The 26,140-nt window shown below is 35.5% G+C and overlaps 1 protein-coding gene across 10 annotated transcripts in view; it reads left to right on the top strand.

Moving 5' to 3' along the window:
• SLC30A9 (solute carrier family 30 member 9) overlaps positions 1-26,140 on the top strand; it is a 76,719-nt gene that overhangs the window by 37,662 nt on the left and 12,917 nt on the right. For 9 of the 10 annotated variants that reach the window (XM_082464239.1, XM_082464238.1, XM_082464245.1 and 6 more), the window contains 8 exons: positions 2,612-2,679; positions 5,000-5,102; positions 13,052-13,107; positions 15,446-15,581; positions 17,226-17,265; positions 18,429-18,500; positions 19,102-19,209; positions 21,496-21,661. In XM_082464239.1, coding sequence (XP_082320365.1) covers positions 2,612-2,679; positions 5,000-5,102; positions 13,052-13,107; positions 15,446-15,581; positions 17,226-17,265; positions 18,429-18,500; positions 19,102-19,209; positions 21,496-21,661 — 749 coding nt within the window. The remainder of the gene's footprint in view (positions 1-2,611; positions 2,680-4,999; positions 5,103-13,051; positions 13,108-15,445; positions 15,582-17,225; positions 17,266-18,428; positions 18,501-19,101; positions 19,210-21,495; positions 21,662-26,140) is intronic. The other variant, XM_082464246.1, reaches the window with a different exon arrangement.

Raw genomic sequence — 26,140 nt, 5'->3', positions numbered from 1 at the left:
CTCTGTTTTCCTTCCTATCAGAAGGAAATTAATATTGGGACCAGTATAGAAAGTTTACCTTTACTGCCCCACTTCTTTATTTTATTTTTTTTAAACTAGATTGCCTGTTTATTATTAAAGGATATATAATTCAGGAACAACCAGATGGAAGAGGTGCAGGAGGCAAGGCATGTGGGAAGGGGCTCAGAACTTCCATGCTCTCTGGGCAGCCACTCTCCCTGAGTCTCCACACATTCACCAAACACCATCCTTTCAGGGTTTTATGGAGGCTTCATTACATAAGCATGATTGATTAAACCACTGGCCATTGGAGGCTGAACTCAATCTCCAGCCTCTTTCCCAGCACTGGAGGTTGGAAAGTTATAACCCTCTAATTACATGGTTAGCTCCTCTGGTGACCAGCCCCAAATCTTACTTTCTTTTTTTTTTTTTTTTTTTAACTAATTTTTATTGGAGTATAGTTGCTTTACAATGTTGTGTTAGTTTCTGCTGTACAGCAAAGTGAATCAGCTATACATAGACATATATCCCCTTTTTTGGATTTCCTTCCCATTTAGGTCACTACAGAGCACTGAGTAGAGTTCTCTGTGCTATACAGTAGGTTCTCACTAGTTATCTATTGATATTTTATACATAGTAGTGTATATATGTCAATCACAATCTTCTAATTCATCCCCCCCCCCTCCCTGCTTGGTGTCCATACGTTTGTTCTCTACGTCTGTGTCTCTATTTTTGCTTTGCAAATAAGTTCATCTGTATCATTTTCCTAGATTCCACATATAAGCGATACTATACAATATTTGTTTTTCTCTTTCTGACTTACTTCACCCTGTATGACAGTCTCTGGGCCCATCCACATCTCTGCAAATGGCACGATTTCATTCCTTTTTATGGCTGAGTAATACTCCATTCTGTATATATACCACATCTCTTTTATCCATTCCTCTGTTGATAGACGTTTAGGTTGCTTCCATGTCCTGGCTATTGTAAATAGTGCTGCAATGAACATTGGGGTGCATGTATCTTTTTGAATTATGGTTCTCTCTGAGTTTATGCCCAGGAGTGGGATTGCTGGGTATATGGTAGTTCTATTTTTAATTTTAAAAAAATATTTATTAAAAAAAGAAATTTATTTATTTATGGCTGTGTTGGGTCCTTGTTGCCGTGCACGGGCTTTCTTTAGTTTCGGGGGCTACTCTTCGTTTTGGTGCACGGGCTTCTCATTGCAGTGGCTTCTCTTATTGTGGAACACAGGCGATGTGCGGGCTTCAGTAGTTGCGGCACGTGGGGTCAGTAGTTGTGGTTCGTGGGCTCTAGAGCGCAGGCTCAGTAGTTGTGGTGCATGGGCTTAGTTGCTCCGTGGCATGTGGGATCTTCCCAGATCAGGACTCGAACCCTTGTCCCCTGCATTGGCAGGCGGATTCTTAACCACTGTGCAAACAGGGAAGTCACCAGCCTTGTTTTTGTCCATTCTTCACACGAAACTTACTTCTGTTTCAGAATCTTTGAGTGTGTTGTATACTCTGCCTAAACCATTTTTCTTCCAAATTTTTCATGGTTGCCTCCTTCTCATCATTGAACTTCTTTCTCTCACTATTCTAACTAAAATAACCCTCTCCATCATACCCCCCCAACACTATTCTCTCAGTCTTTGTTTTAGTTTCTTTATTATATTTATCACGATCAGATATGATGGACTTATTCTCTATCTTCCTATACTAGGCAGTGAGATCTATGAAGGCAGGGACTCTGTTTTGTTTACTGTTGTGCCCCAGCATCTAGAACTGTGCCAGGCATATAGTACTTGTACAATAAATATTTCTTGAATAAATTACATAAGGCAGAATATATGACGTGCTTCAATAGAAAAGTAAAGTACAATAATAAATGTGTAGTAGAGTGAGTGTTCTCTGTGGGGGACCAAGGAAGGCTTTACGTAGAAAGGTGACACTTGGCCAGATGTACAAGAAGATGAGTAAAGCTTGCCCAGGTTGCAGTGGAAGATGATAGCATTCCAAGGAGAGGAAAGAGCAGGAGGAGAAACACAGAAAGTATAAATTCAAGGAATAGCAGAACATTTGACTGAAGAAAAATATTTTCCCTGAATATGTTCTTGTTTGATTTCCTTTTGTTTTGGTGTGTTTTGAAATTAAAGACATTGTTATCACTTGATGTCTTTGGTCTTTAGAGAACAGTCATGAGTTAAATTAGAGCAACAAACTTGTTGGCTTTGGCTGTTCCTTGTACTATAAGTTAAGAAGTTGCTCAAGAAATGGGAAAATTTTAGAGTATTTCAGTGCAGTACATTTTTATCACTTTACTTCTGGTTTTTATGTAACCAACTCAGAATTTTTCCTGAAGTAGGCAGGAAATGAATTACAAGGAAATAAACAATTAAGGTTCTGCAAAAGGACCCACATGTACTTTCAATTTCCGTCTTCTCACATCTTAAACAGGAAATTCTAGAGAAAAAGAATTAAATAAGTAAATCTAGTTGTTTAGAGGCATTGATAAAGGAGGTATTTTCTGGTGTGTCAAGAGTCACTTATTAGCGTCATAATGCTTCTCTGGGAAATGTTAGAGATTTTTTGTTTTTGTTTTTGTCTTACAGCCACGCTCTAGACCGACATCAGTTTTTTTTAAGGGGCCAGGAAAGGTGGTGATGGTTGCCATTTGCATGTAAGTACTGAAATATAAGCCTTCTAAAATAGAAATATTTTTAATGTATATATCCTTGAATGTATAAATTTATTACTTGGTATCTAGATAAAGATAAAGGTGCTATCTGAAAATTTTTCTCTCATTTTCACTGGCATTTATAGAAGTCTTTTTTAAAAAGTTGAACTGGCCAAGGTTATTTTTAGAGTAACTAAAGCAACCTGGGTTATAACTACTGGAGTGTACCTGCGCTTTTATTTTTCTCCCACTTAACCTTGGTAGAACAATTAATGCTTTTGCCTCTTTCTTTTTTCTTCTTTCTTCTTTTTTTTTTTTTTTTAACTCTTTATTTTATATTGGAGTATAGACAGTTAACAATGCTGTGATAGTTTCAGGTGCACAACAAAACGACTCAGCCATACATACACATGTATCCATTCTCCCCCCAAACTCCCCTCCCATCCAGGCTGCCAGATAACACTGAGCAGAGTTCCCTGTGCTATACAGTAGGTTATGCATTTTAAATATAGCAGTGTATACTTCTCTTTCTTCTTGATTCCTATTATTTTGCCTACCTTTTATCTGTTTTACTGAATAATCTAATTTAGGTTGTTTAAGAGCATTAATTCCATAATTCATTAGTTTGTTCTTTTATTTCTAAAATACCTGTGTTACATGTGTCAGGAATTTTGATATGGTCTGGAAATGTAAAGGTAAAATACATAATTCTTATCTTCAAGGATTGGAGGGACACTAGAAGAAGTCATCTGTAATAATACAGAAAAGATAGTGGTAGTAGGGATGGAGAGTCACGGTTAGTTTCAAAAAGTGTTTAGGTGGTCTGGTTAGCGATGGTGCCCAGGTTTCTGGTTTGGACAATTGGATAGATATTGCACCATCACTGAGAGAAGGAACGCTGGAAGGAGGGGGCAGGGTGGGAGCAAAGGAAATAATGAGTTCCTTTTTGAGTTTGAGTTATTTATAGGGCACCCAAGGGGAGCTGGTCAGCAGAATTAATTCTTTTCATCAATAAAACAGGATTAACAATGAAAGCTTTTTACATTAGAGGAATGTATGTAATGTATATAAACTGCTTAGCATAGTACCTGTTACATAATATGTACTTAATAATTATTATTGTTAGTATATATGGCTGTGAAGCTCAGGAGGGAGATCTGGATTAGAGATATAGAATCAAGAGTTATTAGTATATAGATGATAATTAAAGCCATAGGAGTAGTTAAGATCACCTGGAGAATGTGTATGTAGTGTATGAGGAAGGAAAAGCTCTTCAGAAAAAACCTTGAAGAACGCTAACATTTAAGAAATGGGTAGAAGAAAAAGAGCCTGCAGAAGAGACTGAGGAAGAGTAAAGAGAAAGGTAGGAAGAAAACCAGGAGTATTGTGGAAATCAAGGAAGACAGTGTTTTCAGAAAATAGTGGCAAATGCTTCTGTGAGATTAAGGAGAATATTAAAATGTTTTCAGGAATTTAATAGCAAGAAACAGTTGATACACTGATAAAAACAATCTTATGAGGTGTTAGCGGCAGAAGCCACTGTTTAGTGGATTGAAGACTGAGTGCAAAGTGAGGAAAACTGAGACAGCAAGAGTGGATATAATTCTTTCAAGAAATTATTTGAAATGGAGGAGAGGAGAAAAGGGTAGCTGGAAGGGGATGTACAGTTTGCTCATTTATAAAATGAGGATGTAGTAACTACTACAATGTTAGCATTTGTATAACAGAGTTATAATAAAACATGGTAAGTGACTGTAGTATAGTGCCTGAGATAAATTATACTGGTTATTACTGTTGGAATCTGAGCACAGCTGGCTTCCTCAGAGCTAACCATGTTTATTTTAGCATGTATGGCCTTCTCATATGACACAGACTATTTGGTCTAGTTTTGTCTTCACCTCTGGCATCTGCCTAATTAAATAAACGGACCTTCACCAACGTCTTCCCTTTGACACTGGCCTACTGAACAATACCAAGTGCACATAAGACACATAATTTCCTTTCTGATTCCATTTTGTTCATATGTAGAACACCCTCTTTTCTCATCTTTTCAAAACGTACTTAAGTAATTTGCTTGCACGTATCATGCCTCTTTCATTTAAATATTTAATGAAACCATAATCTGTAGTCTTCAAATTTGTACTCCTGTTGCCTAAAACATAGTAAATCTTAAAGGCTAGGGATTCTTTCTAATGTACTTTGAACAGAATCTAGTGTGTGTGTGTGTGTGTGTGTGTGTGTGTGTGTGTGTATAAATTAAGTAAGCTTTTGATGGGAATTTTTATTTAAACCTATGCTAAGTTATTTTCTCTTTCTCTCCTAGCAATGGATTAAACTGTTTCTTCAAATTTCTTGCCTGGATTTATACGGGTTCAGCAAGTATGTTCTCAGAAGCTATACACTCTTTATCTGATACTTGTAATCAGGTAAGGGGTAAAAGCTTCTTTCTTATTAAAGTAATATTTTTTTTGAGGCTTTAGTCTAAAAGTTGACATATTTAAAAACGGAAAGATTCCTATAGTTGGGTTGTGGAAGAAAATGAAAGTTGTTTTACTTTTGAATGATGATGTACATAGAGATATGACATAGTATTTGAAAGCAGGTTGTTACGCTTTAAAAACTTTTAATAATCAAATATGAAGTGTAAGATTATCAGTCACAGAGACTATTGTAGAAGAGATTCTTATATTAGGTAGAAATGTAGTCTGTGAATATGAGTTCTTAAAACTGTAAGAGCCGGTGGATTTAAGTGTTTTGAATAAAGATATAAAATAGTCACATGTGATTGATGAATTATAATGATTTTCACCTTAGACTAGTATTTTGATTTTGAATACTACAAATCTAAGCCTTTTTTAAGAACACAACGTTTCTACTTGTATATCATTTCACACTTTAAAGAATGTGGCCTGTTACAGAGAAAACCTTTTTAGTATTTATTTATTTATTTATTTATACTCCCGTTATGTAAGAACAGATTTGGGAGAACTTACAATAAAAGGCACAGGTATAATAAAAATATTTAAGACAAAGTTAAAAATAATAATAAAATGGTAAGAAGCAGGGAGAGCAATCTTTTTAAAATTAAACCTGAGAACTCATGTAACTCACTGTCAAATGGATTAAAACGTTTTGTAAAAGTAAGGAAAGAATACAGGCATTTGCTATTAGTGCTAACAGTCATTCTCTTGAGGTAAATTTTTATACTCAGTAAATATTTAATAACTACTATTATATAATATTTTGCCTGTTGAGTAGGGGGAGAGGAGGGTGGGAGAGAGATGACACACAGTACCTATTTTGTTGAAAGCTTATGTGAACATAAGAAAATTAAAATGTGAAAATATTTGTACATTTGGCCAAGGAGATACGTACATATTATTAATTTTAGTATTAGTCATTGTTTAAAACATTGAAGACAATTTTTTTTTAACTATTTTATTTTTGGCTGCGTTGGGTCTTTGTTGCTGCCCATGGGCTTTCTCTAGTTGTGGAGAGTGGGGGCTACTCTTCGCTGCGGTGCACGGGCTTCTCATTTGCAGTGGCTTCTCTTTTGGCACTAGGTGCGCAGGCTTCAGTAGTTGTGGCAGATGGGCTTAGTTGCTCCGCGGCATTTGGAATCTTCCTGGACCAGGGCTTGTACCCGTGTCCCCTGCATTGGCAGGCGGATTCTTAACCACTGCGCCACCAGGGAAGCCCTGAAGACAATTTTTAAGTGTCTATACTCTGAAATACTATTTAGGGATTTAAAAGCATGTGGTAGATAGCTATGTACTGATCTGGAATAATAACCATGATATGAATTAAAAAATCAAGTTGCAAAACATTATGTACAGAACTTATGTTTCTAGCCATGATGGACTAATGGGGATTGGACTTAGTCTTTTGCTATAAACAGCTAAAAAACTAGACAAAATATATTAAACAATATTTTCAAACATTGGACAATAGCAATGCAAGACCATGATCCCTGAGGAAGGGGAACAGGTGAATTGAACTCTGATTTCTCTGGTGTTTTGCTTGGAGGCGCATTTGGGATAGTGGAACAGGGTGGGAGACCCATCGTTGAGTTGAGAAGGTAGAAATTAGGGTTAATGAGTCTGAAGTGGCTAGAAATTACAAGGCTACAGAAGTCTACATAGGGTTTTCCTTGAGTTGAATCTTTGCTGAGTGTTAGATTACACATGTGTAGGGTAAAGCTCCATGAGACCAGGCAAAGAACCAGCAGGGAGCGTTAAGCTGAGTAATTCCTCGAGTTCACAAAGGGCTTGGATTAATTAAGTTCTGACGTTCTGAGATAGAGAGTCCTGATTGATTACCCAGGCCAATAGAAGGCTCAGACCTTAGTAGTAGGGCTAAATTATCTTAGTTGTAAAGACTATTCTAGAACAGGGGTCCCCAACTCCTGGGCCGTGGACCAGTACCGATCCTCGGCCTGTTAGGAACCGGTCCACACAGCAGGAGGTGAGCAGTGAGCGAGCAAAGCTTCACCTGCCGCTCCCCATCGCTCGCATCACCGCCTGAACCATCCTCCTCACCCCCCACCCTCCACCGCCCCATCTGTGGAAAAATTGTCTTCCACGAAACTGGTCCCTGGTGCCAAAAAGGTTGGCAACTGCTGTCCTAGAACCTTTCTAACAAAGCTCTAAGGGATCACACTGATTTACAAGTAATTTAATTACCTGTGAGAACAAAGCCCCACATGCTATTATAAGGAAGACAAAATCCAGACACACAGTATAACATTCACAATGTCAGCATCTAATAAAAAATTTATTAGACAACCATGAAGCAGAAAATCTGACTCACAACCAGGAGAAAAATTCGTCAGTAGAAAGACTCAATTGACATATGATAGAATTAGCAGGAAAGGATAAGTGGCTTTTATTATAACTACGTTCATGTATTGAAAAGAAAATATGAACATCATGAAAAGAGAAATGGAAATACAAAGAAGAACCAAATGGAACTTTTAGAGCTGAAAAATATATCCGATGTGAAAAATCCACTATATAGAATTAACAGCAGATTAGACGTCGTGGAAAAAATGATCAGTGAGTTCAAATATGTGACAGTAGAAAACATTCATACTAAAACTAGAGTGAAAAGAGACTAAAAAAGATGAAGGGAGCCTTAGACCTGTGGGACATTATCAAGAGTATTCTATCAAACATTTAAGGGAAAAATAATACCAGTAGTACACAGACTTTCAAATATAGAGTAGAAAGAAACACTTTTCAACTCCTCTAGTAAGGCTAGCATAACCCTGATACCAAAAGCTGAAAGTTATTCCAAGAAAAAAAAAATACAAACCAGTATCTCTCATGAACGTAGATGTAAAAATCCTTAAGATATAATCAAATTGAATCTAGCAGTACACAAAAATGATAATACATCATAATCAAGTGAGTATTATTCAAAGAAGCAAGGTTAGTTTAACATTCAAAATCAGTAGAAGGTTAATATACAAAAATCAGTTGCAGGGGCTTCCCTGGTGGCACAGTGGTTAAGAATCCACCTGCCAATGCAGGAGACACGAGTCCGAGCCCTGGTCCGGGAAGATCCCACATGCCACGGAGCAACTAAGCCCGTGCGCCACAACTACTGAGCCTGCGCTCTAGAGCCCGCGAGCCACAGCTACTGAGGCCCGCTCGCCTAGAGCCTGTGCTCCACAACAAGAGAAGCCACCACGATGAGAAGCCGGTGCACCGCGATGAAGAGTAGCACCCGCTCGCTGCAACTAGAGAAAGCCACGCACAGCAACAAAGACCCAACGCAGCCAAAAATAAATAAATAAATTTATTTTTTAAAAAAATCAATTGCATTTCTACTATCAGGAAACAAATGGAGAATGAAATTTTTTTTTTTTTTTTTTTTAAATAAATTTATTTTTATTTATTATTTTTGGCTGTGTTGGGTCTTCGTTGCTACGCGCGGGGTTTCTCTAGTTGTGGTGAGCTGGGGCTACTCTTCGTTGCGGTGCGTGGGCTTCTCATTGCAGTGGTTTCTCTTGTTGCGGAGCACGGGCTCTAGGCGCGTGGGCTTCAGTAGTTGTGGCTCACGGGCTTCAGTAGTTGTGGCTCACGGGCTCTAGAGCACAGGCTCAGTAGTTGTGGCACATGGGCTTAGTTGCTCCGTGGCATGCGGGATCTTCCCGGACCAGGGCTCGAACCCGTGTCCCCTGCATTGGCAGGCGGATTCTTAACCACTGCGCCACCAAGGAAGTCCTGAAATTTTTAATAAATTCCATTTACGATATTAAATACTTAGGAGTAAATTTAACAAAACATGTGTAAGACTTTAACACTGAAATCTTAAAATGTAACTAGGGGAAATTAAAGATGACCTAAGGAAATGGAGAGAGATACCATGATCATGGATTTGATAACTGCGTTAATATGTCAGATTTCCCTAAATTAATCTATAGATTTCATATAATCCAGCAGATTCTTTTGTAGAAATTGACAAACTGATTAAATTCTAAAATTTATATGGAGGGACTTCCCTGGCGGTCCAGTGGTTAAGACTCCACTCTTCCACTGCAGAGGGTGTGGGTTTGATCCCTGGTTGGGGAACTAAAATCCTGCGTGCCACATGGCGTGGCCAAAAAAATAATAATAATAAAGAAATAAAATTTATATGGAAATGTAAAGAACCTGGAATATTCAAAGCAATCTAAAAAAAAAAAAAGAAAGAAATTTGGAGGACTTTAAGACTTATTTCAGAGCACAGTAATTAAGACAGTTCAGTATTGGCACAAGGACTGAAAGACCAGTGGAACAGAATAGAGGGTCCAGCAACAGACCCTCAGTTACATAGTCAGTTGATTTTTGACAAAGCCACCAAAGCAGTTCAGTGAAGAAAAGAAACTCTTCAACAAACGGTATGGGAAAGATTGGATATCCACATGGATAAAAAAAAACGAAGGACTTTGATTCCCACTCATGCCGTGTACAAATTTAAGGTGGGTCATAGACCCAAATGTACAAGCTAAAACTATGAAAATACTAGAAGGAAACATAGGAGAATATCTTCTAAGCCTTTGGGTAGGGAGAGGTTTCTTAAACAGAACACAGAAACAAAACCATAAAATAAAAAAATTTACAAATTAAACTTCATCAAAATTAAATACTCTTACTTATTAAAGGACACTTTTTTTTTTTGGGCTGCATTGGGTCTTTGTTGCTGCGCATGGGCTTCCTCTAGTTGCAGCGAGCAGGGACTACTCTTCGTTGCAGTGCACGGGCTTCTCATTGCAGTGGCTTCTCATTGCGGAGCACAGGCTCTAGGTGCGCAGGCTTCAGTAGTTGCAGCATGCGAGCTCAGTTGTTGCGGCATGCAGGCCCTAGAGTGCGTGGGCTTCAGTAGTTGCAGTGCATGGGCCCAGTAGTTGGGGCACATGGGCTCAGTAGTTGTGGCTCACAGGCTCTAGAGCGCAGGCTCTAGTAGTTGTGGCATGTGGGCTTAGTTGCTCCGCAGCATGTGGGATCTTCTCAGACCAGGGCTCGAACCCGTGTCCCCTGCATTGGCAGACAGATTCTTAACCACTGCGCCACCAGGGAAGTCCCTGAAGGATACTTTTAAGGCAATAAATAAGCAAGCTGCTCATAGGGAGAAAATATTCACAAAGCATATAATCTGACAAAGGACTGGTATCCAGGATAAATAAAGAACTTGTATAACTCAATATTAAAAAGACAGTCCAATTTTTTTAAGAGGCTGAAGACTTGAAAAGGTACTTCACAATGATACCTGAATGTGGCTGATGGACACACAAAAAGGTGCTCAACTCTATTAATCATCAGGAAATGTATATTTTAACCCCAACAAGACATCTCTATACATCCACTATTATGGCTAAAATTTAAGAGCCTGACAGTCAAATATTGGTGAAGATGTAAAGCACCCAGACTTTTTAGACATTGCTGGTGGAGTATAAAATGTTACAGCCACTCTTAAATTTGTCAGTTTCTTGTAAACATATGCCTACTGTTTGACTTAGCAATTCCACTCCTAAGTATTTACCCAAGAGTAATGGGAACAAATGTCCACAAAGACTTGTATAAGAATGTTTCTAGCACCATAAAGGTGCTATAATGGGCAAAAAACTGGAATCAACCCAAATGTCCATCAACAGTGGGATAAACAAGTTGTTGTATAGTCATACAATAGAATATTATCTAGAAATAAAAAGAAATACTTATCCGTAAGTAGCATATATGCATCTCTAACAGTATGTTGAATAAAAGAAGGCAAATACAGAAGAGTAGTTACTGTGTGATTCCATTTATATTAAGTTCTAGGATAGAACTTCGGCTTTAATCTTTGGGGGAGAACAGTAATTAAGACAGTGCGGTATTGGCACAAGGACTGACAGACCAGTGGAACAGAATAGAGGGTCCAGCAACAGACCCCTTTTTTTAATAAGAAGAACTAATAAATAATGGCCCATATTCAACTTATGAAACATTTGATATCTCACACTTCATTGCACAGCCAACCTGAATATTAAGTATTTTAAAAATAATTGAACACTCATTGACTATTATGTAAATATTATAAACACAGATGCATATATATAGTGTGAATTGATAATGAATATTTCAGTTTTAATATACAGATTTTAAAATTATATGTTCTTAATTTACTCTCATTCTCTTAGTTTAATTCACTGAAAAGCCATCATCTATGTTTTAGGTAGTTTTGACTCTCTTTTCCTTTGGAATCCAGTAGAAAAAAACTTGTAATATTCTGTGTATTTAGGATTGGATTTCCAATATCAAAACTTAAAAGTCAGTATATATTTGTTTTAGCCTTTATTTTTTTTTGGCTGTGCCGCAAGGCATGTATCTTAGTTCTCCGACCAGGGATCGAACCCACGCCCCCTGCGTTGGAAGTGCGGAGTCTTAACCACTGGACCGCCAGGGAAGTCCCTGAATGGACTAGCCATTTGCAAGGTGGTATAATCCCCATATATTTTACAAGAGGGAATGTTTCTATAAATGCCCGGTAACCTACAGAGAAACTTCATCCATGAAGAATTTGGTAATCTTGAAGCCTTACCTATTTGATTATTTGATACCATACTGAAAAAATGCAAAAACCCCAGCTTAGTCGAAAAAAATCACATAGGGTATTCACTCAGGCTTTGTATTTTTATTAAATAAATAATTCTAATAAGGTAATCTTTTTCAGATTTCTAAATTTACATCAAATTAAGAGAAAGGATACTAAGTGCAAGCATAATATTGAGCGGTACCAGTGGATAACTCAATTTTTAACAAAAGATACAATCAAAAAAACAAACAGAAATAAAAGAAAGGAAGAAAAGGTGAAGGCAAGGGAGGAAGGAAGGAGAGAAAGGTAGTAACCAGGATTAAAGACTTGCATTTTTGTTATATTTACTTTAGACTTTTTTTCCCTAGAGAAATAAAATTTTAGTTATAACTAGTCTTCCATCTTTATTTCTTCCTCCCATACCCCAGTCACTGCTATATATACATTGATGTGTATACTTCATGCGCATGGTTTTGCAGTTTTACTAGAAATGTAAATGTATCATGTCCATATACAGTTTGTACTCACTTTTACTGTCTTTGGGACTTACCTGGTGGTCCAGTGGTTGAGACTTCGCCTTCCAATGCAGGTGGTGCGGGTTTGGTCCCTGGTCGGGAAACTAAGATCCCACATGCCTTGCAGCCAAAAAACCAAAACATAAAACAGAAGCAATAGTGTAACAAATTCAATAAAGACTTAAAAAAAAAATGGTCCACATTAAAAAAAAACAAAACAAAAAACTTTCACTGTCTTTTATTTGTGCAGCTATACAAGTTATTCTTCCTGTAAAAAATCAGATATTACACACCACCCTAAACCTACTTCTCTCCTCAGAGGTATAAACAGAGTTAAATGTGAGTTCTTTCAGACCTTTTCCTGTGCTTTACATTATATGTCGTTTACAAAAACTACAAAACATAAGTTCTTTTGTATTGTACATACCGTTCCTAAACTTGCTTTTTTCCCATTCACTGAATGGTATGTCTAGGAGCTTTCACCATGTCAGTACAGAGAGCTCTATCCCCTTTTACACTGTTGTAGAAGTAATTTATGGTTTGGTTATACCATGATTTATTTTGCCACTCCCCATTGAAGGAGTTTTAGGTTGCTTTCACATTTTATGTCATTATTCAGTGTTGTTTTGAACCCCTTTCGGTTCATCTTTATTTCTCTATGGTAAGTATTGGAAACAAGAATTGCTGGGCTATTGGACATACACATGTTAAGTACTTCTTTGTCATTGTCAGGTTGTGCCCTCCAGACTGGCTTATTATATTCCCTATCTTGCTAATGATTATTTACCTTCTTTTCTCCATAGGCCTTACTAGCATTGGGCATCAGTAAGTCTGTTCAAACACCAGATCCTACTCATCCGTAAGGACATTGTCTTTATTTTGTTTTCATTTGTTTTGGCAGAAAGTTGTTGAATTATAGAAATCTCTTGTAGTTTATCGACCTGCAGTTTTGTGTTAAAGATTTGGTTATTTCTTCTGCTGTTGTATGTAAAATGCAGGACTCAACCTCTGTGTCAAAGTAAATTCAAGATATAATTTGAAAATGGGGTTCAAATTATTTTTATGCTTTGTAACATAGGAAAGAGATCTTGTCCTCTTTGTATTTGATAGTTAATAACAAAGCACATGTTTTGATCTTAGAGTTCTGTTTTATTTGGTCAAAGGAGATATATATATTTCACATTTGGACTAATAGGCCACTCAATCTAAAATTTTAGTGATAATTTCTATTAAATTCATGCTTAATGTATTTTAATCTCCCTGTTGTGATTTGGAAATAGGATTCTATTAATATTTCAAAATTACTTATTTGTAAAATGAGTATGCTCTTTAGGATACATTATTTTGAATTATATTAGTTATTTGATACAAAGACTTTTTTTCTGTTGCTTCTACTAACATAACCAGGTAAAATTTTTGAATTCCACGTGTATTATTTTTTTTTAACAAGCTTCAGTAGTAGAATTTGAGCAGTCAGATTTGCCTTAAGGCAAAAAAAATACACTTTTATTTCCATAAAGGAATCTGTCTCTGTGCTTTATATAAATGCCTTTCTTTACTTGAAAGCCAGGCACTCCTGTTTTCTTATAAATAATAGCATATTATTGAATATCCTATAACTATCAGTAAGCTTGTACAGAGAACAGCTAGCTTTCTAGTCTGCTAATTACACATGATTATAGTATTTTACTATGTCAAGAAAAAAAATTTTTCCTGACCAGTTTTATATGCCAGAAATTTAAAAACAGGGTAAAATTTAAAAGTTTTAGGTTGTAAAGATTTCTTCTTGAGATATTTTCAACAGTCTACTTTAGTGCTGCCCAATAGAATTTTCTACAATAATAGAAATAGTTATTTATATCTGTTCAGTGTGATAGTCACTAGCTGCATGTGGCTGTTGAGCACTTGAAATGTGGCTAGTGCGACTGAAGAACTGTATTAAAATTTTATCTAGTTTTAATTAATTTAAATTTAAATAGTCTTATGTAGCTAGCGACTTACATTGGACAGTGCAGATCTACATAGTTAAAAATTTTAATAAGAATCTTCAAATTCCTTGAAAACACATAAAATGAAAGTAATGCCATTTAATTTAGATCTTAATTTACCTTAAATAAATAAATAAATAAATAAATAAATAAATAAATATATCTCCTTTCTTACTTTGGGGGGGAACTTTAGAAGAATATAAATTGTTCTAAATCAAGCTGATAGAACACCGTCACATCTCTAAACTGATAATTTCCTATGGCAAGATTACATATTTGCAAAAAGAATTCAAAAAGTAATTTTAATTCAGAACTCTTGTTTAAATTTGCATCTGCTAGAAGGGTGCCATAGAGTTTGGGTTTGGGAGTAAATTTCCCAGACAATATTTTTATTAATGAATGATTCTTTTCCTCTTGTAATATCCCATATTTTTAAATTTCTTATTACTCAGTATTTTATTGGTACATACAGTAATACAGGATAATGCACACATTGACCAAAAGACTTTTTAAAAAACCTGAGATTTAACAAAAAAAAATTACCATAAAAACACCCAGAAAACTGAAGCTCTTAGTCTTTTAATGATAGTAATTAGTGGCGCTTCCGTGGCGGTCCAGTGGTTAAGACTCTGCACTTCCGCTGAATGGGGTGTGGGTTCGATCCCTGGTCCGGGAACTAAGGTCCCACATGCTGCTCCGTGCAGCCAAAAAAAAAAGATAGTAGTTAGTTACCGTGTGTTACACTATACAGACCCAGCAAAAAGTATCTAGCATCAAATTATAAGTAATATAAACTATAGAAGAAGACAAATATTCAATTAGAAGCTGCATTACAAGGAAATATAAATGTTACCATCTTCATTAAACATCTGAATGCATTTAAAAAATAAATTTTACCTGCATTTATGGTACATAAGAGTAAAGTTGCTCTAGTAAATCAAAGCAAATTATATGAAAGAGGGATTAGAAAATACCTGAATAAATCATATTCACTCTCTTTTTATATAGTTTCAAAGATCTTGCAGTTTTTTCCACTTTATATATTGATTTTCTGATTAGATTTGAGTTTGGCACTTACATTTTACTTGAATATAAAATCATAACATCATGATGTTGTAAGAAGTTTTTTTTTTTTATTGACCTATTAAACATTTTGAGAGGAAATCATTTGTATTTCTTGTAAACTGTATTATCTTTTTTATTTTTCAGGTATGGATTTTCAAATATGCGCTATATTGCTTCACTAATTAGTGGTGTTGGTATTTTCATGATGGGTGCAGGATTATCTTGGTACCATGGAGTCATGGGATTGCTTAATCCTCAACCAATAGAATCTCTTCTATGGGTAATCTTCTCCCCTCCTCCCCCCTCAGTTTCGAAGTAATATGAAACAGTGATTAAGTACAGTAGAATGCCTTTGTCATATTGATGTTAAAGAATGGGACTAAATATACCTTCTTGACTGTAACATAGGGTTATGTGTCTGTAGTTGTGTTTTTTAGAATGGGACTGGACATGACCTCTAAATCCATATGATTCAATGATGTTGAGCAAGAGTATCTCTGTAGGTACAGTTGTTAAACACTTCATCCTTGGTTAAAATTTTGGGCAATTCTGTTAATTTCTGCTGTTACTTTTGAAAAGCAAAAAGACCTCTGTTCACTTTTAGTCCCAAGAATAAATGTCCTATCAGTAGTTAAAATAACCATTCCTTTGTAACAGTCATATGTTAGAATTTTATTTAAAGTTAAACCTTCTCCTTTCCCTCATTCTGGTAGGAAACCTACATTGAGAGAATGGGAGTGTGGTTCCCTTCTGTATTTTTTCACTTAAGGGCTTCTCTTCTTCTCTCGTACTCCATAGGTTGCCTCTGGCAGCACTGAAGGTAGAGATAGGGGGCAGAAAGGTACTACTTTACTGGCACCAACGTCATTTTGCACTGGTTTCCACTGGCCTTTGTAGATACTTAAAGCTGTCTTCTTTTCCTCTCATGGGAACTTCTTGGAGATTACTCTGCTTGGCAGCTCTGATTGTAGCTCCCTTGACAAGTGCACATTGGGCATGTGGCACCCCTGTCAGCTTCTGTATCTCACGGTGTAGTTCCAGACTATTTTTGCTGATGTTGCCAGTAAGATTCAGTGGAAAGAGCCTAGAATTGAGATAGGAAAACCTGTATTCTAGTTCTTATTCCGATACCATTTCTATTTACTCAAGCAAACCACACAGCCTTGAAAGTCTCAATTTCCTTAACAGAATTAAAAGAGTGTTGGACTGGGTTCAAAATTTTTAAACCTCTGTTTCAGGGAAGCCTAGGGTTCCAAAAAGGTAATATTGAAAATTCTACAGATGTTTGATTTGAATTTCATTTAAAATTTTAAAAAATTTGTGTTAATTCTTTCTATATATCTTGGATTAAAACTATTCTTGGTATCTTTATCTAATTCAAGAGTGTCTGGGATTGTAAGGAAAGTGGTGTTATCTTCCTCCCCCAAATTGTTTACCTCTTATAACTGCTTATCTTTCTGAATGAGGGCTGAGGAAGGATTCTCTTGGTGCTGGGCAAACAAACAAAATCAAAAGTTACTGGGTATGGTTGTGTATCTTACTGCATCTGGTATCCACAACCCTAGATTTCAAATGCTTGTGTTCATTTTGAAGTTCAAATTTTTTTTTCTACTAATTAAGTAATTCTTTTATATCATGAATTTAACTTTAGTCATGGTATAACATTCTACACTGGGGGGGGTGTGTGTGTGTGTATTTTTCAAGTATTAAAAAATGAGATGGCCATCAAATTTTTAGCTTTTAATTGTTTCTTCTTATGAAGATACCATCTATTTCATTGTCCTCATTTGAGCTGTTTCCCGTCAAAATCCTTATCTGGCTAGAATTTGAATTTATGTTTCCATCTTAAACATTAAGTGTATGCATGAACTGTTGTAGTTCTTTAGTGAGATATCAACTTATGCTTTATTTTTGTATTTCCTAGGCATATTGTATTTTAGCAGGATCATTAGTATCTGAAGGAGGTATGTGTTATCACAGAATCTTTTTATTCTTAATTTAGTAATATATATTCAGCAGTCTATTTTTATAGATTGCTAAGTTCTCTTGATTAAAGAAAGCTGTGGAAATAGGAATATACGTTTTATCTTCTTTGAGGGAAGAAATTCTTTGTATAATGTACTATGGTTGTTCCTATAAGATGGGGCAAGTTTGGAAAAGCTTTTTATTTTGTTCTTGAGTATCATATCATTTGAAATGGAGTACAAAAACATAACTAACTATATACTGAGTTTTTTTTTTTTTTTGGAAAGTAAAAAGCATTTTTATTTTTTTATACAGCAGGTTCTTATTAGTTGTCTATTTTATACATATTAGTGTATATATGTCAATCCCAATCTCCCAATTCATCACACCACCACCCCACCCCCTGCTTCCCCGCCTTGGTGTCCATACGTTTGTTCTCTACATCTGTCTCTCTATTTCTGCCTTGCAAACCTGTTCATCTGTACCATTTTTCTAGATTCCACATGTATGCATTAATAAACAATATTTTTCTCTTTCTGACTTAACTTCACTCTGTATGACAGTCTCTAGGTCCATGGAGTATAAAAACATAACTAACTGTATACTGAGTTTTTAAAAATCAGGTGTTAGTAACGTTTATCAGGGAGGACTGTCTTTTTGCAGTACAAATATTTTAATGTTTCTGAAAGTTTCAGCTATAGCAGTATTATGACAGAGAAGTGCTAATATCATGTATGAAACCGCCTAATTCACTGCTGTACTCATGGTATGTTTACTTCTAGAACATTGTCATTTTCTATGCATCATCCTTTCATCTTCGGCAGTCTTTATAAAATGGTGATAGCACCACCTGCCTCAGGAAGTTGGGAGGATCAAAGTGATTATGCCTAGTGTGGTGCCTGCCAGCTCGTAGCTGTCTAATAAATTCAGGCTGTTGTGGTGGTAATGATATTTAAATTATTGTGGTTTAGAAATATGGGATTCATTATATCATAATGATTAATTGGGGTCTTGATAGTGACTGGTTTAATATAGAACTTTTCCTTATTGGCAGCCCTTAGCATTAAAGTGTTGTGCCTATTCATTTATCTTTTGAGATTCCATCTTTAAAGTTTGGAGGCATGAAGTTTCTTCCTTGCTGATACGAATGCTTTTCTTTCAGCAACACTTCTTGTTGCTGTAAATGAGCTTCGTAGGAGTGCTCGGGCCAAAGGAATGTCACTTTACAAGTATGGTATGTATTTTGGAAACCTAGGTGTATTGTTTCATCTTCTTTATTTCCTTAAAATTGCCTAGTGCTGTTATTGCTTTGTTCCATATAGACGTGTACAAAATATATCTCAGTGTCTTCCCTATGTGGCTCTTACTTATATATCAGCTCTTTTAAAAAGAGAAATGTAGTGGAATTTGAACAGCAGTACTTTATATTTGGATTTAACGTGTGTGAACTACAGTATTTCTGTGTATGCTTATATAACTTGAGAAAGTAATTTGACTTTAAATATCAGTTATTGTTAACACTTAAACCAAGAAATTATATTTATATTGAACAGGGTTTTAAAAATCAGGATCTCATACATTTTTTAATCTTAATTTTTTTTTTTTTTTTTTTGGCTGCGCTGCACGGCTTGAGGCATCTCAGTTCCCTGACCGGGGATTGAACCCTAGTCACAGCAGTGAGAGCCTGTAATCCTAACCACTAGGCCACTAGGGAACTCCTTCTTAATTTTAATTTTAATTAAATTAAATTAATGGATACTTATTAAAATGTTATCTGATAGTATCAAATTAAGATTTCAAAAGTTTCTTTTCTTGTCTCTACCCCAATGATTAAGTAATGGAAAGTCGTGATCCTAGTACAAATGTTATATTATTGGAGGATACTGCAGCAGTGTTGGGAGTGACAATAGCAGCCACTTGTATGGGCCTTACTTCTATAACAGGTAAATATTTCTCAAATTACAGGTGCTTTATTTGTGCTACTAAAATAATTATCTAATATGTGGGAATTTTCCTTTATATCATTGAACAATTTTAAACCAATAGATTGTTAAATTTGAATTTCATACTAACCATTTACTTGTATAAGACAAGTAAGATGGTAAAAGTGTTCAGATTTTTGAATTAGAATTTTCTCTTAGTTAGAAATAAAGAAGGCTGTTAATGGAGCATTTCTGTAATGCTCTAAGCCTTTCTAGCTGTGACTTAATAAGTTACACAACTACACAGAGCTTTAAGTTCTTTACCTATAAAGATATTAATAATATTTGTCCTAGTGACCTTACAGGTTTAAGATAATATATGAGAGAGAACTTTAATAAACTCTAAAGTTCAAAATAAATATACGTTGTAGCTCATGTCCGTTTGTCTTTTTCTACTATTGGTACCAATAGTAACTGCTGTTGCTTTCCTGTTTCCTTGATTCTTTAGTTGCTTCCATCCTCATTTTGGTAGCTAAATAAATGTTTTGAAGGCCAACACAGCACAGGCGGATAAGAAGACAAAAACCATTTTATTTTTATTTTCTAAAACAAAGGAACCATTTAGTATGAAAAGACTCAATTTCTGAGGTTGGAATTCTCTTGAAATAGTACTACCATTCTTACCTGTTTGTCCTAGCGTATTTTAAATAATTTTAGGTGATGAGCTTCCACAGTTCTGCAGTATTTCTTAAAACAGCCTGAAATATGAATAGGTCTTTCTCATTTTGAATGTATATTTTAAGACTAAACCAGCATTCTCTGATGTTCACTGTGATCCAAAATATTTCTAATTGTTTTGATCGTTTTTCTGGTTGACCTTACCATTTTAGATATTTTTTTAGACCTAAATTATTACTTAGCAAAATTTTAGGCTTAAGGAAAGTGTGACTTGATAGGTAAGTTGACTTTTAATAGACTATTTTTTTTTACATAGTGTTATAAACCAGTCAAATCAAACTTATAAAAAGTTTTGTTTCAAGAAAGTTTCACATTAATTTTTATTTAATTATTTAAATTGTCATTTAAATTAAATAACATGCCAAAAAATAAATAAAATATTTTCCAGCTAATAATTCTGTGATTTCTGTAGGATTATTAATAGATGTATATTTAAAAATAAAAATAATTAATTAAATTTGGATTTCTAAAGGGCAGTATTTGATTTTGAACGCTATAATTTCAAATTTCCTAGTGGATTATGTTTTACAAGTGGATATATTTTTACACTTTAGTAGTACAAAATAAGTCATTCAGTTTTTAGTGTTATATTTTGACTAAATGTTAATAAAACTAAGGTAAATTGAGATTTTTTTAGTAAAACAAATGTATATTTTATCAAGCATTAAGAGAGTTAAATTTAATATTGACATTTTGTCTTTGGAATAAAAAGACTTTATAAAAGCCTTGTGTGTAAAATTTATTATAAAGATTTAAAGTATAATATTTATGTCTGTTATATAAATATTAACCTATGCATTCATAGATAATAAATCAACCCTTCTCATTGGTTCTGGAAGAGAATAAAGCCCTAATAACCTAAGGCAAACTTTAGAATCAGAATCATCTGGCAGGATTGGGAAGGCACAGAATGCTAGACCCACACCCACCCCCACCCCCAACCCCAGATTTCTGATGTAGAGGGTCTTGAGCGACGCCCGAGAATTTGCATTACTGCCGTGTTCTTGAGTGACGCTGATGCTGCTGGTCAAAGGACTGCACTTCGAGAACCACTGCTCTGAGGCAGCCATCAGAGGCAAGGAACTAACTTCCTTTTTTTTTTTTTTTTTTTTAAATCTAGAATGGTGCTAGCTATGTATCATTCTTGGTTGAATGAGATAAGAGTGCCTCATATAATTTTTTGTATGGCTTAGTTCTTTCACAGAATCTTCGTAAGAATAAGACACAAAAATGGTTATTTCTTTTAGCTTTTGATTTTACAATTATTTTGTCAACTTGGGATAGGAAAAGTGCTACTGATATATCAAAAAGAAGTGGACTCTTTATTGTATTATTAGTCTGTCTCTAATTTGAAAATGCTCTGAACCCTCACCCATGTGACCAGGTGCAAGAAACAGATCATAAGTAATTAAACTGCATAGAATAGTAAAACTATTAGGAGAAAGTCATTAAAGAATTAGAAATGAATTTCCAGTCCCTTGATTTACTAATTCTGGTTCTTTGCTCACTAAAGCTCATTGAAATAATAGAAAATGTTAATTTACTGACTTCTTTTGTGCTTTTATTTAGGCAATCCACTGTATGACAGCCTAGGTTCTTTGGGTGTGGGCACCTTATTAGGTGTGGTCTCAGCATTCCTCATCTACACTAACACAGAAGCACTCTTAGGGCGATCCATCCAGCCAGAACAAGTACAGCGGCTTACTGAACTCCTGGAGAACGACCCATCAGTAAGGTCAGCTTATTCCAGTGATGCTGTTAAGGTTTACAAAAACGTATTAAGAAATAGAAATGCTTGTTTTGTAAATACTTCCAGAAGAGGTTTTGAATTCCTAGCCTTTAGAACTTTTTAATCTTATTACTTTGCAGTATTGCAACCTTACAAGAAAGCAAGTGAAAGCATGTAAGAAACTCCCTAAGTTTCCTTTTAAATTCTGTATATCTTTAATTTTTAGAATAAGAAACAGTTAGATGATGTGATGGGAACAGAAGTTTGCAAAGTATTTGCCTCTTTAACGTGGAACCACTTATATGAAACCTTCATATTTATATTTGCCTTATATTTGTATTATAATTACAAATTGAATATATTAAACTTAAGATTTTTATTCATGGGGATATGATTACCAAATTGAATGTAATTTATACTTTTTTGAAAATGGACTTCTTGTTTTAGATTATATTAAATGTTTTTTCCATATAATCTTTGTCTTTAAATGATATAAAAATAAAGAATTGAAGACTTAGGAGGTAATCAGAAGAGATGCAGAGTTCTAACAGGACTTTTTAGTGAACTTCAGCAGCAACATAGTTTCAGAATGAAGGGGAAGGAACAGTCCTTTAAAATGCTGCTTTTGGGGACTTCCCTGGCCGTCCAGTGGTTAAGACTTCACCCTGGTTGGGGAGCTAAGATCCCACATGCTTCGCAGCCAAAAAACCAAAACATAAAACAGAGCAGTATTGTAACAAATTCAATAAAGACATTAAAAATGGTCCACATCCAAAAAAAAAAAAAAAAAATCCTGATTTTCTACTACTTACCTACATACGCATATATTAAACTTTAAAATAAGAATGTATTTTTCCTAATTAAAATCTTTAAGTTAAATCTTTTAAGAATGACCCTAGGACTTCCCTGGTGGCACAGTGGTTAAGAATCCGCCTGCCAATGCAGGGGACACGGGTTCGAGGCCTGGTCCAGGAAGATCCCACATGCCGTGGAGCAGCTAAGCCCGTGAGCCACAACTACTGAGCCCACGTGCCACAACTACTGAAGCCCATGCGCCTAGAGCCCGTGCTCTGCAACAAGAGAAGCCACCGCAATGGGAAGCACGCACACTGCAACAAAGAGTAGCCCCCGCTCACCACAACTAGAGAAAGTCTGTGTGCAGCAAGGAAGACCCAACACAGCCAAAAATAAATAAATAAACTAATTAATTTAAAAAAAAGAATGACCTCTATATCTTCGTCAGTAGAACAAATGAGTATGTGAGTAGTAGATTTATATTCTAAGCTCTATCTGTTTACTCTTAAGAAGTAGTTACCTACCGGATCAAGATTAGAAGTTGAGCATTCTTAGAATCAGTATTAGGCTTAGTAACTTAATGTGAGATACTTCATATTAATATCCTTCCCTTGTGATGTCTTTGTCTGATTTTGTTATCAAGGTAATACTGACCTTAGAGAATGAATTGGGAAATGTTTCCTCCTCTTCTGTTTTTTTAGAAGAGTTTATAAAGAATTGTTATTATTTCTTCTTTAAATGTTTGGTAGAATTCAGCAGTGATGCCATCTGGGCATGGGCTTTTGTGCGTGGTTAGTTTTTTTTTTTTTTTTTTTTTTTAATTTTTATTTATTTATTTATTTTTAATTTATGGCTATGTTGGGTCTTCGTTTCTGTGCGAGGGCTTTCACTAGTTGTGGCAAGTGGGGGCCACTCTTCATCGCTGTGCGCAGGCCTCTCACTATCGCGGCCTCTCTTGTTGCGGAGCACAGGCTCCAGACACGCAGGCTCAGTAATTGTGGCTCACGGGCCCAGCCGCTCCGCGGCACGTGGGATCCTCCCAGACCAGGGCTCGAACCCATGTTCCCTGCATTAGCAGGCAGATTCTCAACCACTGCGCCACCAGGGAAGCCCCGTGGTTAGTTTTTTGATTACTCATTCTATCTCTTGTTATTAGTTTATTCAGATTATCTATTTCTTCTTGTGTCAGTTTCAGTAGTTTGTGTCTTTCTAGAAATTTGTCCATTACTTCTAAGTTATCTAATTTGTTAGTGTACAGCTGTTCCTAGTATTCCTTTGTAATCCTTTTTATTCCTTTAGATTTGGTAGTAATGTCTCCTCTTTCATTTCTGATTCTGGTAATTTGAGTGTTCTTTCTTTTTTCTCTTGGTCAGTCCAGCTAAAGATTTTTCAATTTTCTTGGTCTTTTCAGAGAACGAGCTTTTGGTTTAATTGATTTTCTTTGTTTTTCTCTTCTCTGTTTCATGAGTTCCTGCTCTAATCTGTATTATTTCCTTCCTTCTGCTTGCTTTAGGTTTAGTTTGCTCTTTTTCCAGTGTCTTAAGATGGTAGGTTAAGTTTTTTATTTGATATCCATCTTCTTTTTTAATACAGGCTTTTACATTTATAAATATCCTTCTAAGCCCTGCTTTCACTGCATCCTGTAAATTTTAGTATGTTGTGTCTTCATTTTCATTCATTTCAAAATATTTTCTAATTTCACTTCAGATTTCTTCTTTGGCCATTGGTTAATTAGTGGTGTGTTGTTTAATTTCCACATATTTGTGAGTTTCTCAAATGTCTTTGTTACTTCTTATTTCATTCCATTGTGGTTGCCGAACATTCTTTTTATTATTTCTGTCATTTTAAATTTACTGAGGTTTGTTTTATGGCCTAGCATATGATCTATCTTGGATAATGTTCCATGTGTACTTGAGAATAATGTATATTCTTCTGTTGTATGGAGCATTGTGTCTGTTAGATTTTATAGTGCTCACGTTTTCTAGTTCTTGTTGATCTTCTTGCCTAGTTGTTCTATCCATTATTGAAAGTAGGATGTTGAAGTCTCCTGCTGTTATTGTTGAATTGCCTGTTTCTCCTTTCATTTCTGTCAGTTTTTGCTTCATGTATTTTGGTACCCATTTGCTAGGTATATGTGTGTTTATAATTTTGCATATATTGTTTATAATTAAAGTCTAAAAAAAGAACTGTAAATGGAAAGACTCACTGTGGCAAATTTGAAATTTTCTGGAATAGTGACGATCTGTAGATTAAATTGTTGGAAAAAATAAATGTTAGTATTCCAGAAAGTTCATACAGTTTTTTAATCAGTATATTAGTTATCTATATTGCTCTGTGACAAATTACCCCAAAACTTCGTGATTTAAAACAACATTTATTACCTCACAGCCTCTGTGGGTCAGGAATCTGGGCACGGTTTACCTAGGTCTCTACCTTAGGGTTTCTCATAGACTGCAGTCAAGGTGTTGGCTGGGACTATAGTCATCTCCTGGGGAAGGATCAGCTTCTAAGCTTTCTCATGTAATTATCAACAGGATTTAGTTCCTTGCCATGTGGGACTGTCCAACATGGTAGCTTGCTTAATCAAAGTATGCAGACTGAGAAGACAATAGATATTGAGTGTGAACACGATAAAAGTCACAGGTTCGTCATCTAATCTTGGAAGTGACATCTCATCATTTTGCCATGTTCTGTTGGTTAGAAGCAAATCACTAAGTCTAGCCCGCAGCTGAAGGAGAGAGGGTTGCACAAGGGCCTGAACACAGAAGGGGGTTGGGGGGGATCATTGGGATCATTGGGAACCATGATAGAAGCTGCCTATCACAGTTTTCTGTCTGCAGTTAGTTATGTGTAAGAACATAAGGAAGAAGTATATCAGAACATTTTTATTAACGGCTAATTAAGTATTTGTCAAATAATGAGTATTTAAAATCTTTTGTTAAGACTGAGTTAGATATGCTTTTTTTTTTTTATCGCTTTTTTTTAAATGAGTAAATTATATAACCTCTTACCAATCTGAACAAGTTCTATTTCAATCTGGGCATACATAACTTTATAAATATAAAATCATTAATTCTTATTTTCATCCGTACTTCTTTATTCATATAGATAAAGAATTTTAGACTCAGTATTTAGTAACTTGCTTAAGATCTCTCAGAAATTAGAGTCAGATGTTTTAAGAGTACTTGGAGTCTCACTTAGGCTTGTTTTCCTGGTAGGATATCTCTATGTCCTCAGAATTCAGAGTGTTTTTAATTTTCTTATGTATCCTCTAAAGAAAAGATATTATAATGGTTACTCTAGAAAGAAAGGAATTTCTCAATAGTTTTCTGGAGAAAATTGATTCCTGAGGATTAGGGCAGGAGGTATTGAAAAGCAATTATGCTTGAGCATCTGCTTCCTTTTCTGGCAGGCAGAATGGTATAATGGAAAGACCACTAGGTTTGGGTATCTAAAGATCTGGGGGTGAGTCCTGGCTCTCCTGTTGCCTAGATGAGTTACCTTAGGCAGGTCACTTATGCCCCTCTGGGACTGTTTTATCTGTAAAGTAAAGATGCCATCTTAATCTACTTCATGAATGTCATTGATTAAATGCCTGCTGTGTAATTGGTAGCATATTAAACATTTTATATATGTTGGTTCATTATTCCCCACATCAGTCCCATTAGGCAGTTATTATTAACCTCATGC

This window comes from Balaenoptera physalus, assembly GCF_965194825.1.
Source record: "Balaenoptera physalus genome assembly, chromosome: 5".
Lineage (NCBI taxonomy): Eukaryota > Metazoa > Chordata > Mammalia > Artiodactyla > Balaenopteridae > Balaenoptera > Balaenoptera physalus.
Note: the sequence above shows the minus strand (reverse complement) of the source record. Positions and strands in the feature narration are given on the sequence as shown.